At 41.1% G+C, this 15,709-nt stretch overlaps 1 protein-coding gene across 2 annotated transcripts in view; it reads right to left on the reverse strand.

The window, feature by feature from the left end:
- Window positions 1–15,452, reverse strand: part of si:ch73-63e15.2 (protein strawberry notch homolog 2) — a 76,581-nt gene extending 61,129 nt beyond the window's left edge. For both annotated transcript variants that reach the window (XM_031318335.2, XM_031318333.2), the window contains exons 1-2: window positions 15,246–15,452; window positions 386–607 (exon numbers count right to left, since the gene is read on the reverse strand). In XM_031318335.2, the coding sequence (XP_031174195.1) occupies window positions 386–493 (108 nt within the window). In that variant the 5' untranslated portion in view covers window positions 494–607; window positions 15,246–15,452. The remainder of the gene's footprint in view (window positions 1–385; window positions 608–15,245) is intronic.
- Window positions 15,453–15,709: the final 257 nt, after the last annotated feature.

Consider the following 15,709-nt stretch of genomic DNA (forward strand, 5'->3'; position numbering starts at 1 on the left):
ACGACATAACACAAACACATATTGACCTAACATATTTCAAAAAATACAAGTAGAAACGGTTTTGTGTGGCAGGGCACCTTTAAGCATTTTGAGTGTTATTTATTTATTTATTATCTGCTCTAGCTTTTCCAACATTTTAGACACAGATATAGTAATAATATTGGTCCAAAATGATGTCAAATTGCATTTCTTTTTATTGACAAAACTTTCATTTTCTTGAGGACCCCTAAACCCCCCGCCAAACACGTGAACCTAAGTCTTCCACAAACAGATTTGTATACATAATACTGACACATGGACATGACGACAAGAAAAAAAAACAACCCATGTTAATTGAAAATGCATAAAGCGTCTAAATAAATCCAAATAAAATCCCATAGCATACCTCCATGTTAGAGGTGGCCACAGAGAACAAGCTGCTGTCCAGCTGAGGGCCTTCTGGATGCAGGTAGTTCTCCCCGTCCATGGCCAGCGCTGAGGGCAGGGTGGGCATCAGACCAGAGCTTCACACATGACCACCAGCTGACTTAGGCTATGCACCCTCCGACCGCCGCACCGACCGTTGGCTGTGATAGTACTTCTAACGAGGGCAAACGCTTTCCATGACCTGAGGAAGACAGCAGATATGGAGGGATGTAGAGGAGAGGGAAAGAAGGGCAAAGAGACATTAGAAGAGTAGCAGGGAATTGGTTTCATCAGACATAGTGATACCACATCAACATTTTGGATGTGTATAAGCATGTGTAAAAGAGTCACTGAGGTCTAGCATTTGCCTATTTCAATGGCCATATGCTTTTACACATGCTGTTGTTATTTAATGGGAAATCAGTATGAGATAGTACAAAGAGTACCAATAAATAACAAAGTGTGGCTAATCTGCAATGCCCTCTATTAAAGAACACACAATGAAAGAGCTGTAACATTGGCTGCCAATAGACAGGAGATAAAAGTACACTTTATGTAAACTGATTATATAAATTATTATAAAATGTTGTATAATGCTTTCAATTTAACAAACAGTAAACAGAGTAAACTAAAAGAGACCTTAAAAAGCAATAAGTCTGCCCTTAAACTATAAACACGTTAATTTTACAAGAAGATATTAATTCAAACACTCCTGAAGAGTTCAAATTGTATGAAAATAAAGAACATAAAAAATGTTTTACAGTGTTAAATCAGTAACTTTTATAACATGAAGCAGATTATAGACAAATAATTGGTCTTCCATCTCAAGAATGATTCTAGCTGTTTTTGTCACCCCACAAACTGAATTCAGATCTTATTCATAATGTAGTGAGCATATTTATTGATGGACAGCCCTTATTAGCTGGTTGTGATCTAACATCACTGAGGGTTCAACATTCATCAGAGGACCAATTAAAATCCTGACAGGAGGTCCACAACAAAGCAAGCAGGCTGGGAGGCAGAGGAACAGGCCTATTCTAAGGTATAGCAACTGATTATGAACGTAGTGATATTTGACATGAATATTATGACTTACACGACTTATTTGTTGTTGGTACAGATCGTTTGATTTTGTGCTATTATATATTTTGAAAGCCTAGACTAAATGTTACACACAATTATTAATTTTCACAATCAAAGTGTAAGCAGGCACTAGATATTAGTCTACATAGTACTAGCTGTGTATGTGTGTGTGTGTGTGTGTGTGTGTGTGTGTGTGTGTGTGTGTGTGTGTGTGTGTTTAACAGCTCAAGCTGAGCGTGCCGGATATAATGACAGGTTAGACTAGCTAGACCAGTCTGGACACAGGCAGAACGCTCACTGCAATGCCAACAAGGCTCCAGTCTTTCGCACGCACACGGCTTGTACTTCTGCTGCCTAACACTAAGGTTTTATGACATTACAATATGGAATAATGTGTATGAAATTAGGGCTGGGACGATTCATCGACGTAGTCAACTTCATCGATTACGTAAATGCGCCACGTGCAGAAATCACCGGCTGCCTCCAGCAACAGCACAAGTATGGATTCCTCGCAAGTTCAACAAAAGAAGAAGAAGAGAAAAAGGCTTGCACGCGGTCTTCTAAAGTGTGGGAGTATTTTACTCTTAATGCCAACAACAACAACGTTGTTAGTCTGTAGACTTTGTAAAATGATCCCTAAGTCAGGATAACAGCAGCGAAACACCCTAGGTTCTGCTCACCTTTGCCTCTCCAGCTTCTCCCGTAGCTCACCCGTATACAGTATGTCCTGCACTGACTTGAGTGTGAGGTAAACTGTGCTGTGTCACCCCCCATCTGTAGCACTGTCTTCGATAATTGCGCAACCAGGCCAGATTGTTTCAGACATCTCACGAGTCCTTTATAACGTCAGTTATAACGGCCCACGTATTAAAAAAATGTTGGGTTTAAATCGGGCTCGGGCTCATAATTCCCTTAGAAAGGAGAGAAAAATTGCACTTTTTTTTACTGTTTTTTATTTTTATTTTTTAAGTTTTTTATTTTTGTATTCCTCCTGAAAGTGACTTTATTTTGTTGTTGGATTGTGCAGTGTTAAACTATTTTAATAAATAGAGATTTGAACCTTGTTGAAATTTGTTTTGTGTTAATAATTGAGCAATGGGAAAATAATCGCAAATCGAAAAATTTATCGTTAGATTAGTCGACTAATCGAAAAAATAATCGCTAGATTAATCGTTTAAAAAAATAATCGTTTGGGACAGCCCTTAAAACATGAATTCTATTTTACATTTAGGCTGAAAATTAACAAATATCTCACCATTTGGACTGCTGAATCAATCCTATCTCTCAGCCCTCCACAATGCATGTCTGTGTAACGTCAGTAACACTCCCTTGCCTCAAACTAACCAAACTGTTACCTTCCTTCCCCTCTCCCTTCCTTCAGTTTGCACCCAATCTGGAACACAGGCCAGACGTGTTCACTGGGGACAAAGCTGAGGTAATAAATCCTAATAGAGTTCATGAGGGTCTAAATAAGAAGGCCTTTGTGTGCATGTGAGAGAGAGACAGAGACCTGACCCCAACATATTCCGCACTTGCATAGCCAATACACACAAAGGGAGGCCATTTTACCCTCAAGTTGCCAGTGTGATACTGTCTGGATAAGGGTGACGCAAATGAGAAGACCAAAGCAAAGAACCAACTAGTATACTTTCTAGACCAGTGGTCTTAAGCAAAAGTATATGTATTATGGACAGCTTCCAGTCTCGAAGATCCAGATAAAAGCAGGCACAGAAAAGCAAAGCAGCTCAGGGCAGTCAGGGAGTGTGTATCGAGAGCCTTGTGAGGCCCCTTTGTGTGTTGCAGGATTGTACTCAATGCAAAACACGAATGAGGCTGATGCATCAAAGGTTCCTAAGCGTCTTGCCAGTTCATTTGGGTCGTAGGTCTTCATATATTACTATACCCCCTTTCAGTCAACATGCAGGCCACACGCAAGTTAAATGCACATTTGTACTCAATCTGAATGGGTCAATGTGCAGTATCTGAGCTGGGTTGACAACCCTCCTTCAATCATGATTTACTTGGGTGTAACACTGTACATTTATGTAATGGCCTTCCCAACTACCATAAAAAAAAGAGCAGAGAGGAGAGAGAGACTGCGTGGGTGAGCGAGAGAAAGAAACTAAACTGAAACTTAATTTTGTCACTTTATTTAATGTAATTCTGTGTTATTCTATTGAATTCTGTGGTTCTGCAATGCCGTGTATGAAACTACAGTTGTAGTCTCAAATCACTGAAGGATTACATCCAGGGATTAATCTGTGACAGCAGTCTGAATGCACATTCAGTAGAGTAAAGCTCATTTCAGCAATATACCACTGTAGGTGAAAGCAGAATACATAATTAGTGAAATTATTAGTAATAGTAGTAGTAATAACAGAAGTATAGGCTAGTAGTAGTATACATTCCTCAGCCGACAGAATGAGTTGATCAACAAGTATGACAGCTGAAAACACACTCCTGATTAGCCTGAGCAGACAGGTGCTGTCATTCCGTCACCACGTCACTCCCCACCATGCCAGTTACTGTCTCTTAGCAACAGAAGAAATGTCTGTCTTTTGCTGTCCCCCTGTTACCGAACCCCCACCCCTCCAGCGAGCTTCTGAGGATAATCGATACTGATCATTGTAAAAGTGGTCCCACATATCTCCTTCCTGTAAGGCTTCTCATTACCAGAAAACAGCAAAACCCCTTACTACTCCTAGCATGAACAAAAAGAGCGAGGTGATAAAGAAAGCTATCAGTAGGGGAAAGAGGGTAGGAGATAAAGGAGAAAGAAAACAAAAGATAAAGAACCAAACATGCCCACTGCAGCAAAAGGGACACAAGGAGTTCATTCATCAAAAAGCAGCACAAGTCATTTTTATAACACTGCTCGGTTATTTAAAAATATGTCTCTTTTTTGCAATATCTGGATTTATAGTCTGTATTAAGACTGATAAGTAAAATGTCTGTGTATGTCCTCTATGGCCATTTTAAAATAACACACACAACCTTTGTTATAAGCAGTACAGAGAGAGAAAGAGTCTTTTGCAGTGTAATCTGTTAAATCTGTTAATTACTTCAAAGGTTACTGCTGTTTTTTGTACAACCCCCTCCCATGTGTGTCTCCCTCCATCTCTCTCTCTCTCTCTCTCTCTCTCTTTCTCTGTGGGTGGCCTGGTGCAAAAGCTCACTGCAAGGAGATTAGGCCATTTCATGTGCAGTAAAATCTTTAAAAACTGAAACAAGCCCATACACCAGGTGCTATACATGCCAAAATACACAGACTGACTTATCTGGACAGAAGGACTAAATACAATAAGATTTAGTGACGTTGGAAACAGTATTTCTAGCAATGTGGCCACATTCGAGGCCAGTTGTTTGCCTTTGGCTGCATGAGTCACTGTGTCTGTCAGCCAGACAGAGGTTAACAAGCAGCATGCTTCTGTCACTTCAAAAACACAAGATGTGTGTTTATATGATTTCACTACTCAACTTGTGCGGGAAGTACATTAGGTGAGAGGTAAAATGCAGTCTGTGGTAGGAAGGACTGCCTGGTTGTATGCTGGTGGCCTTTTGTTAGTGTCAGTGGTGGCCAGAGCACATGGGGATCATCCAGGGAAGTGTGACTTCCTTAAGCTGCTAAATCACGATTAACGTTCACGAGGAGAACAACCACCCTGCCTGGCACATGGGCCATCCCACTCCCAATGCACTCACATGTTGCTATGTAATCATACTTCCACACACACACACACACACACACACACACACACACACACACACACACACACACACACACACACACACACACACACACACACACACACACACACACACACACACACACACACACACACACACACACACACCTAAATTATTTGTGTTTACGTATGACATTAATAGGCATTTGGGTGATATAGTCCTAAAACACATGTATGCTTTGGCTACAAAACACGTATGCATGCATGTGTCGGTTTAAATGCAGTGGCAGTTCCTTTTAATGCTAAAAGGAAAAGTATGGCAGGGAGAAAACACTGTCTTTCTGCTAATGTTAAGACAGAAGCATAGTCATTATCCCGCTTTCTTTTGTGTCCACACAAGTTGACTTACTTGCTAGAGACAGTATAACTGTGTGGGACATAGGGGTGTGAAAAGTGGATACAGATGTGATGAATCAGCAGGAAGAAATTGAAGGCTGTGGGATCCAGTTATGGGTTATTTACCCTGCTAGTAGTCAATATCACCACACAGCAGCTTTTAGGCATTTTTGATGAGGAGGCACCTTCACGCAATACAAATCAATGGAGAGCAGAGAGTTCTGCGCCCCCCCCCGGTGGGGGCGGGACTTAAATGTGCTCTGTCTCTATAGTACACAAAGGTTTCTCATGCGACAGCCCTCTGTTGGCATCTGTCCCTCTCCTGCTGTAGTCTGCATCTGTCTTCCCAACTAACAAGCTGCCTGACATCAATCATTCAATCCAATAAACAACACTAACTCATCACGAATCGGAGTCCATCAGCATCACCAGTAATCAGGTTAGAAAAGATTTAGGCCCAGCTGCCTTACACCAGAGCAGCAAGGGGGCTTTTAGTTAGTTATGATTGCCTAGACTGACTGGATTAATTAGTTACTATAATGAAATATTCATAAAAGGAACAAGTTACTTCCCAGGGAAATGCAGGGCTTCGTCATTCAAAACACGCTACATTATTAATCAGCACCTTTTTCAACACAAAAGGTCTATACCTGCCTCTGTGCGCACATGCAGAAACAAACACACACACACACGACACATACCCTTAAGCACATAAATAAAAGGACATAGATATTAGGTACCAATCTGTTCCTGTTCCGCTTCCCACAACCACAATTTCCATTCAGTATTACAGACATTGCCATAAAGGGGCTGTGGACAGCCCAGAGACCGGGTAGGACACAGGATAGAGAATAATGATCGGATGACTGTGTAACCGAATCTGCAGTCTTATCAAAAGCCGGGAAATAGAAACAAATTGGGTTTTAAGAGCCTGTTGTTATTGCATTTCGCCCGTTTAAATATTTATCAAAAGGTGCTCTCTGGACTGGGACAGCACACAGGAACACATTGAACAAATGGGTAGTCATTTGAATGATTTGGTCTGACTGAAAGGCAGGGTGTAGTTACTTACAAAAGGGATAACGATTAATCTTAATTAGATTCTCGTCAACCCACTTCAAGTGGCTATTCAGCACCATTTTGCCATGATGATAAATATCTTTGTGCCCACAAATACGAGCTGAATGAGACATTAAAGCGACTTATCCATGAAAGAGAAAACCTAATCAAGCGCTCGTGGCTCAGAGGATGCCTTTGTTGTGGTAAATAAAGAGGACAGACAGGCGAGGGCAGAAAATAGTTTGACAAAGACCATAGCAGAGTACTGCAAAGTGCAGAGAAGTAGGAAAAGATCACAAACACGGGTTTGCAATGGCTTGATGACACTCATTTTAGGAGCAAATCCCTCTACTTCTACCACCAGCACCCACCAGAAATAGATCAAAGGCTGACTAGATCAGAGAGAAGGATCCACTTAGCTGCTTCTTTGCCCCGTTTTCCTCTGACATCTAATTCCTCAGAATAGAAGGACGATGATGACACATGCTAGCTGAGTGTGGCTCTCTACTTGTTAATGCCCTGGTTTAACTGCTAGTTAGGTGAACAGACAATAGCTTATTTTACCGAAACAAATTTGCATACAAAGTACTCATTGAATACCGAGGGCCGGGCATAGCAATAGCAATTAGCTTGTGCACGTAATTAATGAGCAAGCGATTGATTATGGATTCATTTTCTCAAAAGCTATAAATGTAAAGTGTGTATTTTTCATCTGTTTCTGACTCAGCTGATGCGAAGAATGCAAAGAAGCCAAATGGAAAGTACTAACTTAAAAAGGGGCAATATATGCTGTGTAATTGCAGAACCAAATAAAAATTATATTTTTGTCTTTATAATATGTCTGTCAAATTATAATATTATCAGGGGCGCCCTGGTAGCTCACCTGGTTGAGCGTGCGCCCCATGTACCAAGGCTCAGTCCTTACCACAGTGGCCTGGGTTCAATTCAAACACGCAGCTCATTGCTGCACGTCGTCCCCCCATTTCCTGTCTACAACTGTCCAATCAATTAAAGGCAAACAAATAATCTTAAAAAAAAAGATATTATCAGACTTGCAATCGCAGATAAATAATAAAAAGAAAACTGAAAGATGGAGCCTGTGATTCTAATCCAATACACTTTTTGTGAAATCCAGCGTATCTCCTCGCAGTCCGCTAGCTGTCTGTTGTGTGTGCGTGCGCTGGAGAAAACAAATCTGTTAGTCCTCATGCACAGGACAGGGGATAGGCCACGGATGTATAAAGAGAAAGGCAGTGGGAGCGAGAGCACTGACAGGAGGGGTGTATTGGTTTGGGCGTTGAGTTCAAATATCAACAATCTTTCTCCAGACTCCACCTTTAACTATCACTAAATGCATGTTGCCTTTTAATGTACAAACATCTGCCCATAAACAGCACTGCTCCTCCATTCCCCTCGTTTCCTTGTGGTAGAGTATACTTTATCGCTGTGCATCAGATAAATCCCACCTTTACTGCTGTAGTCTACTCACTCCATTTTCAAAATGTGAACCATCTCCCTCTCCATTTCTGCCACCCTCCCACTCTATATTGTTGCCATCACTGGCCCCATATTTTCTCAGTGATATTGCCTCCATCATTATTCCTCTTTCTAGTGATAGCCTGTTGTTTTGCTATTTCCACCACAATCTCTCTCTAGTCATGTGCTAGCCATGTCCTTATTTTCCTTATGTTCACCCAGCCTGACCCGAAGTTGGATTCTGATGTTGATTGGAGGCAGCTGGTTCCCTGACTCCACCCCCTACCCACCCCTCTCAGTCTTGGTAAATCAACGGCCGTCAAAATACCAGGCAGAAGCTATGAGATGCACATTTCACAGGCAAGCAACATAGCACATGGAAGCAAAATCTGGACTACTGCACTAGAGTGCAGGATACAAGACAGGTTTTAAACATGCATGTTGTGATGTTACAAACAGAAATTGTAAGGCCATTTGTCCAAATATCATGTTGCATAGTACATATATCCAAGCAGGAGGTATTCTTGAGCACCTACTGAAGCTTATCCTGAAATGGGAACTGAAGCAAACCTGTGTCTTAGAATATATCTTGTACTCCTTACATAAATTAAAAATGGCATTACCAAAAAATAATATTTTGTCATGCTGAAAATAAAAACACAGGAGAGTGAAATTCTATAAGTGAAGTTGACAATATAAGTGATTCATTTTTCTGAACTCTTCCCTGCTGCTGTTCAAATCCAAACAGTACTCTGCTCCACTCAGATTAACCTCACTTCTCTGGCAGGCAGGAGAATATTGCACCACATGCACAGCGTCAGGGAGCCTGTCTGTGTCTGTCCATCTGTGCCACTTTGCAATGCTACATCAGTTCAATTCAGTTCATCTGTCTGGTATCATCTGATGCTGTGATCATACTCTTGAACAACAAAACCACTGCAAGCCAGTAAACCATGCAGATCATTTGCCTTACAGGCACAATTTGTTCTCGAAAAATTATGTAAAAGTGAGTAAGTGGAAGACAAAACAAAAGGGGTCAAAAACACAATCGGACAATCGCTGGCGTTACTTTCATAAGACCGCCTGGCCACAAAAAAAAATTTCCCCCGCTGAAAATGCAAGCGCTCTTCTGAAAACACCCTGCTTGGAGCTTTGGAGGCACAGTCGCATGATTAAATCATTTGATCCCCAGTCAAGTTAGCTGGAGTGCTAAACCGGAAGTAGCCGGCTCTATTGCGCCTGCTTTATGGGCTCCATAATGCGAAGGTGTGCTGATCATTCTGGTACTTTTACAGCAGATTAAAGGGTAATTTTTTTTTTTTTTTCACCCTGGACTCCTATGTTTTTGTGTGTAAGGGACTGATAGGAGCAACAATCTTTAAAATTGGTCCAGTATTAAGCGTGAATGCTGTAACCGGCAGCCACAGCGAATGTGTATCAATTTCGTCCACTAAAAGTGCCGTTTTTGCCACTGAAAGGCTCAGATTATTATTTTAAGTGTCTGACAACATTATGGAAAGGATCTATACAGAGATATACCTTTTTAAAACCTCTTTAAGACCTTTCTGTTCCAGTAACAGCTCTGAGGTCGCTAGCGCTTAACCCACCAGATACTTTTAGCGTGTATGGAGCAAGCATATTTTCACGTGTAAACCGGTAAACTATGTGTTTATTTTAACCAAAACTAGAGTTGTGATTGTTGGAAAAGTGCAATGACGACCCAAAACGGCTTTTCATAGTTTTATTTTGTTTCTGTCGACTTTGAATGATGTGTATTTTACGATGCTACAATTACAGTTTATTTACATGGAGTCTCTATTTCGCCGATGTTTTTATGTTTAAAAAAAGGATCTTACTCTTTAACAAAAGGGTCAACCTCCTTAGAAATCCTTTCTATTATGTTGTCAGACACTTAGAATATTAATCTGAGATTGACAACGGCAAAACAAGCACTTTGTGAACGTTGATAGAAGCTGCACAATTGACCCATAACTTACATCGTAGCTTGTTTCGCTGACTGTCGACAGCAGCGGTCTTGTTTTATACCGCACCAATGTCAAAGATAGTTGTTCCCATCAGTCACTTAGACACAAAAACATAGGAAAATAGGGTCCAGGTTGAAAAAACCCTAAGTTACCCTTTAACTTTTTTGGCTTCATGCGCCACTTAGCAACTCTCATAGGAATAAACGGGGCCCACCTCCAACGCTGTATCTATTTTTCTTATACATCCATGCAGTCAACGAGAGAACAGTCATGCCGCAAACAGTTGTTTCAAAGCTCCACCCCCTGCAGATTTTTTTTTTTTGGGGGGGGGGGCATTTAAGGCCTTTATTAGATAGGACAGCTGAAGACATGAAGGGGGGGGGGGTGACATGCAGCAAAGGGCCGTGGGTCAGAATCGAAGGACCAAGGACCAAGCCTCCTTACATGGGGCGCACGCTCTACCAGATGATCCATCCAGGCGCCCCTCCCCCTGCTGATTTTAACAGATCGTTCATAAATTTAAAAAGTTTAGCGCTCTGCTAGTGCTACGTTCTTATGTGAGTGCTCTGATTAACAAATATATTCCAAAATAGGCTATATGATTTATTGGGAGAAACTAAGCAGTTATATCTAAAATTAGAAATTCAACACCCCCATATACGCCAAATGGAATGATCCTTTGATTCATAAGCACATTTTCCACAGCTGCGACGAATCAGGCTCCTTAGATCCAATTGTCGAATAGTCGACTATATGGGGTCACCCCTAATAAGAAAATATCTAATTGGGATTCTTTTTGACTAATATTATATACTAATATATTGCAATTGCGGTATGATTTACGATATTGGAGGGAATGATAATTTTTGTATCATTATTCTCATTGCCGCCTGGGTAGCTCACCTGGCCCATATACAGAGACTCAGTCCTCACCGTAGCAGCCGGTCCTTTGCTGCATGTCACCCCGTCCCCTTTCTTATCCCCTAAACTGTCCTATCAAGTAAAGGCCTAAAATGCCAAACAAATAATATAAAATATATATTATTTATATATATAAACAGCCCTTAAAAAAATATATATATATATAAAAATGAAAGGAAATTAAAATGATTATAGTGTGATTTTTACTAGGATCTGTACCAAACAGATTTTTTTCTTTAGTCTGTGGAATAGTGTTGTGGGCTCTTTATAAGGACAAAGATAAGCTAGGACAAATAAACCCAACTGCCAACAGTGCAAATACAAATAGGGGAGGAGGACCGAGCAGGTCAAAATTTGCCACAGGGTTTAACTGAAACTGAACTGGCTGGGAGAAGCTGTGAGTCAGAATAGAACGTCCAATATTTATTGACTGATGTTTATCTCTCCCCAAGGGACACTCGAGGTGTGACGAGATCTCGTCCCACAAGATGTCGCAATACTAAAACGTTACGATTTCTCTCGGTAAAAAGTTGTCTCGCGACGTCAGTACACAAGTGCTGAAATTAGCATAGAAATCCCCCCGCCCGTTCTCCAAAGTTGACTCCGAGTTAACTTTTGAAGAGCGATAGCGGAGTTGCAGTTGGGAAAATGCTGCCTGTAAAACCCAGCATTAAAACATTACAGGGTGGGCGCCCGGATAACTCAGTTGGTAGAGCGGGCGCCCATATATAGAGGTTTACTCCTCGGCGCAGCGGGCCCAGGTTCGACTCCGACTTGCGGCCCTTTGCTGCATGTCATTCCCCCCTCTCTCTCCCCTTTCATGTCTTCTGCTGTCCTGTCAAAATAAAGGCCAAAAATGCCCAAAAACATAATCTAAAAAAAAAAACGTTAGAGGGTACTGCCGATCTCTCTCTCTCCCTCTAACTTGCCCGAGACGTCTGCAGCCCGGCAGCAGTTTAGTGTGGCTGCTGGCTCGCTTTTTTTCCTCTCCGTCTTTTTTAAAGTGAGTCGGGAACCCGACAGCAAGCCCTAACTTTACTTTTAATGATATTAAACAAAGAGAAATGTTTTCCCCTCGTCTTAAAATGGTCATAAATCGATACTAGAGTAGCCCTACTTCTAGGTTTACTGCTGCAAATAATGAAATGCAGAGGAGGAGGAAAAGAGCATCTGTCTCTCCAAAAAGTATGTTTGATGGTTATTCAACTGCAGGAGAAATAGTAAAGGCCATTTCATGCTTCTGTGTTAAATCAACGCCGTAGGTACGTACATAGGTACGTGGAGATACCGACCCTACGACGGACCTTACGCCGTAGCATGACGTGCACCTCTCAAAAAATGTAACTACACTCTCTTCTGACCAAACATCCATGTTATGTTTAATACATGAACTATGATCTAATGAAGGCCAGATTCCGGGAAAGCAGGAACTGAATCAAATGTATTACCTAGCCCTGATCCCCCTCCTCCACTCCACATTTCTCTCTCACTCTAATCAGCCCACAGGCCATAAATTAGATTTATCACTGGCACCAATTGGAGAGGGGAGAAAAACGGGCTGGCAAAGATGAAGGCAGAGGGAGGATGGAGGCCAAGTCACAAAGAGCAGGGGGCATGAGCCATGGTTGAGCCATAGATCACATTTGTTTGAACTCACACCACCAGTGAGTGTTTCAAAAACTAATGTCCCAAACAAAAACAAAAAAAGAGTATGCCATTTCCTGGTGACAACTATCTGAATGTGTTAAACAAAACCAGACTATTACATTTAAGATCATTTATCTGCACCAACTTGCTCATCCTGCTTTGTGAAATACCCCTATGTTCTACTTCACTGTACATATCCTGTAGGCTCTTAACACAGTATCAACAGATCTGGTGGACTGTTGAGTGAGTTGCTGCGGGGCAGCCAGCCATTAATTGTCTGACATAGTGGGAAATTGGAAAAAGAAGAGCTGTGCAGCACAAACATGCCACTTCACTCTCACCTTAATCTTTTCAGAAGTTACCTTTACTATGACTGCTTCTGCAGCCATGGACAGGGGGCAGGTATTTGCACAAATCCTGAAGATATTAACATTGCACGCTGGTTGCCAATATTATATGTGTGAAAAATATCAACTATTTTTTGAATTACAATTATTTTGGTTACACTAAAAGACAGAACAAAACAAAATAGGGAACCATGTGATGAAGCCATTTTCCTGCTTGTAGGGTTTTAGTTGAGGACAGCTGTAAATAAAATAAATTTGAGTAGTCTAGGTTGTGGACTGGTGAAACAAAAAATGAGCAGTGTGTTTTTAGCCTGTATTTCTGCTTGACAATCCAATAGTAAAACAGTCTGCCAGTTGCTATAAAACACTATATTGGGAGGGAGAGATAGACCTGTCTGCAAGAGGGATTTGATAGCAAGTGACACCAAGGCCATTGACCATGTCACTGGGATTAAGGGTAAAAGACAGGAACCTAGCATGTCATTCACAGTTACCAAATAGGGTAAGGGGGGGGAATGACATAATTAGAAAAATAAGCCAGCCACCATAGCAACCCACTATGTCTAGGCTTGCATGAGGCCCGACTAGCCTTGGCTGCAGGCAACAGACACACTGGAAACTAAAGAGTGAAAATTGCAGGAAAGACAAAGAACTAGAGGGGACAGCTTTGAAAGCTATTTTAATTTCCTCCTGGTCACTCCTCCAGTTTTCTGAGTCACCCCCAAATATCCCAGTATGCATTTGTATCTGTCATATATTAAGCCCTATATTTTCAGGTCAGTTTATTTATATCTAAGTAATGAAATTCAAGAAAACACAAGTGACATTTTTACCCCTAGTGTATCAGTCACAGCATGGTGGTACAGTGGCATAATGCAGGGTACACTTAATTACACACAAAACAGGCGCTTCTTTCTAAGCATTAATGCTTAAGCTGATGCATACTCAGTTCCAACACCGTATAATTTATGTAAAAGTATTTGGGGATACATACATGAGTTACATACAATGTTTACAGTTAGTTTTGGCTACCACTAACGTAAGCCGACCAAAGTTCATTGTTATTAAGTCGTTATTACTAACCTACAACTACTACGCTAGTCATTTATAAATGTAATGACTGGGGCTATACATCTGAAAGCTTTGTGAGATCTACATTATTTTTTAACTAACGTTAACTCAAGGCGTGCTGAGATTATACTAAAACATTGGCTGCATTGCCATTCCTGCAATTCAACTATCGATCCATCCATCCATCTGCAATTCTACTAGTGTTAGCCAATATTTATATGTTTTCGCATTAAAGTGCGCATACATATAAGTGGACTTTGTGCAACGTTTCCACACAACCAGTACCGTAGTAAGCCGAAATGTGCCTTCTTCTAAAGAAAGGTTCAGAGGCACATTGGTCTCACAGCACAAAGAAAGGCAGCAGCCAAGGCTATACGTTACAATGTTACTGCCACTACTGGTAGCTTGCCGATCGACAAACGGTACATTTACAAGCGCTAGCAAGAAAACTAACGTTGGGTACAACGCATTTCTGCATTGTCCACTTCAATTTCTAGGCCAACAATACCGGACGGAAAACAAAGCAAGATCATACTCTAGTTTAATAATACTAGGCATACTTCAAATAGCCAATTGTGCTAGCTAGCTAGCTAGGTTAGCATAGCCGTTTTCTGACTTTGGGTATGTTCGATTTGTACATGGCCTGTGTTTGTTATTGGATTAACGTCGCTGTCTAACTAGTTAGTTTGCTGAAGACAATGTGAATAAATAGTTTGTTTAACGTTAGCAAGCACACAAACGAGCATGCTACTCTTTTAAAAGAAACGTTAGCACGGAATTTTGTGATGAGCCACATTACTTGCTGGTTAACTCACGTTAATATCAAAGCAATAGCTTATTAACGTTAGCTACGTAGTAACTAGCTAACATTAGCTTGTTTAGCTGCTGGCCTTTCTTGACGGTGGCATAGTAATGCCGAAGATATCAGTTAACACCACGTGTCTTTTCATTTGCTAACTTACAGGTGACGTTATTACAATATCCCTTGGTCTCAGCTCATTTAAAGTTTAGCGATATCGTCGCCTAAGATACCGCTAAACTAAAGGCAACCGCTAAAGAACCGGTGTAGCCCTTCGTGAAAATCGTGTGCGCCTAGGAGAGGCATCTTGTTCTAAAGCAACTGCCGATGTGTCGCTTGCCTTTTCACAATATCCTCGATTTACACTTACCGTTAATATGTTTCTTATTCTCAATCCAAACCACGAGCACACCGGCTGATTTTAAACGAAGACTCGCGTCAAAGTAACAGAAATAAGGGGTTTTATCCAACTTATTCTTCTTAGTTGTTTTCTCCACTTCCTGATTAAGACGGTGCCATTTTGAATAGCGAAAAAATATTTCCGCCGCTGTCGTCACGCGCAGTGCCACTTGGTGATCGCGAGCAGAAAACAGCCAGGCCATAAATAGTTGATCGCAGTGATGTTTCGCACACCCAAACCACTGCTTTAAATTATAATAAATAAATAAAACAAATGAAAGCAGATGAGACGAGAAATAAACCAGTTACAGCTCAGCTATTTACCTGATGTCATTAAATAATAATAACCTAATAATAAGCTCAGAAAAAAACGTAATTAGATGTAGCTTAATGTTAAATAACAATGACTAGGCTAGGCTACTTGAGGCTACTTAT

Source organism: Sander lucioperca, chromosome 11, assembly GCF_008315115.2.
Source record: "Sander lucioperca isolate FBNREF2018 chromosome 11, SLUC_FBN_1.2, whole genome shotgun sequence".
Lineage (NCBI taxonomy): Eukaryota > Metazoa > Chordata > Actinopteri > Perciformes > Percidae > Sander > Sander lucioperca.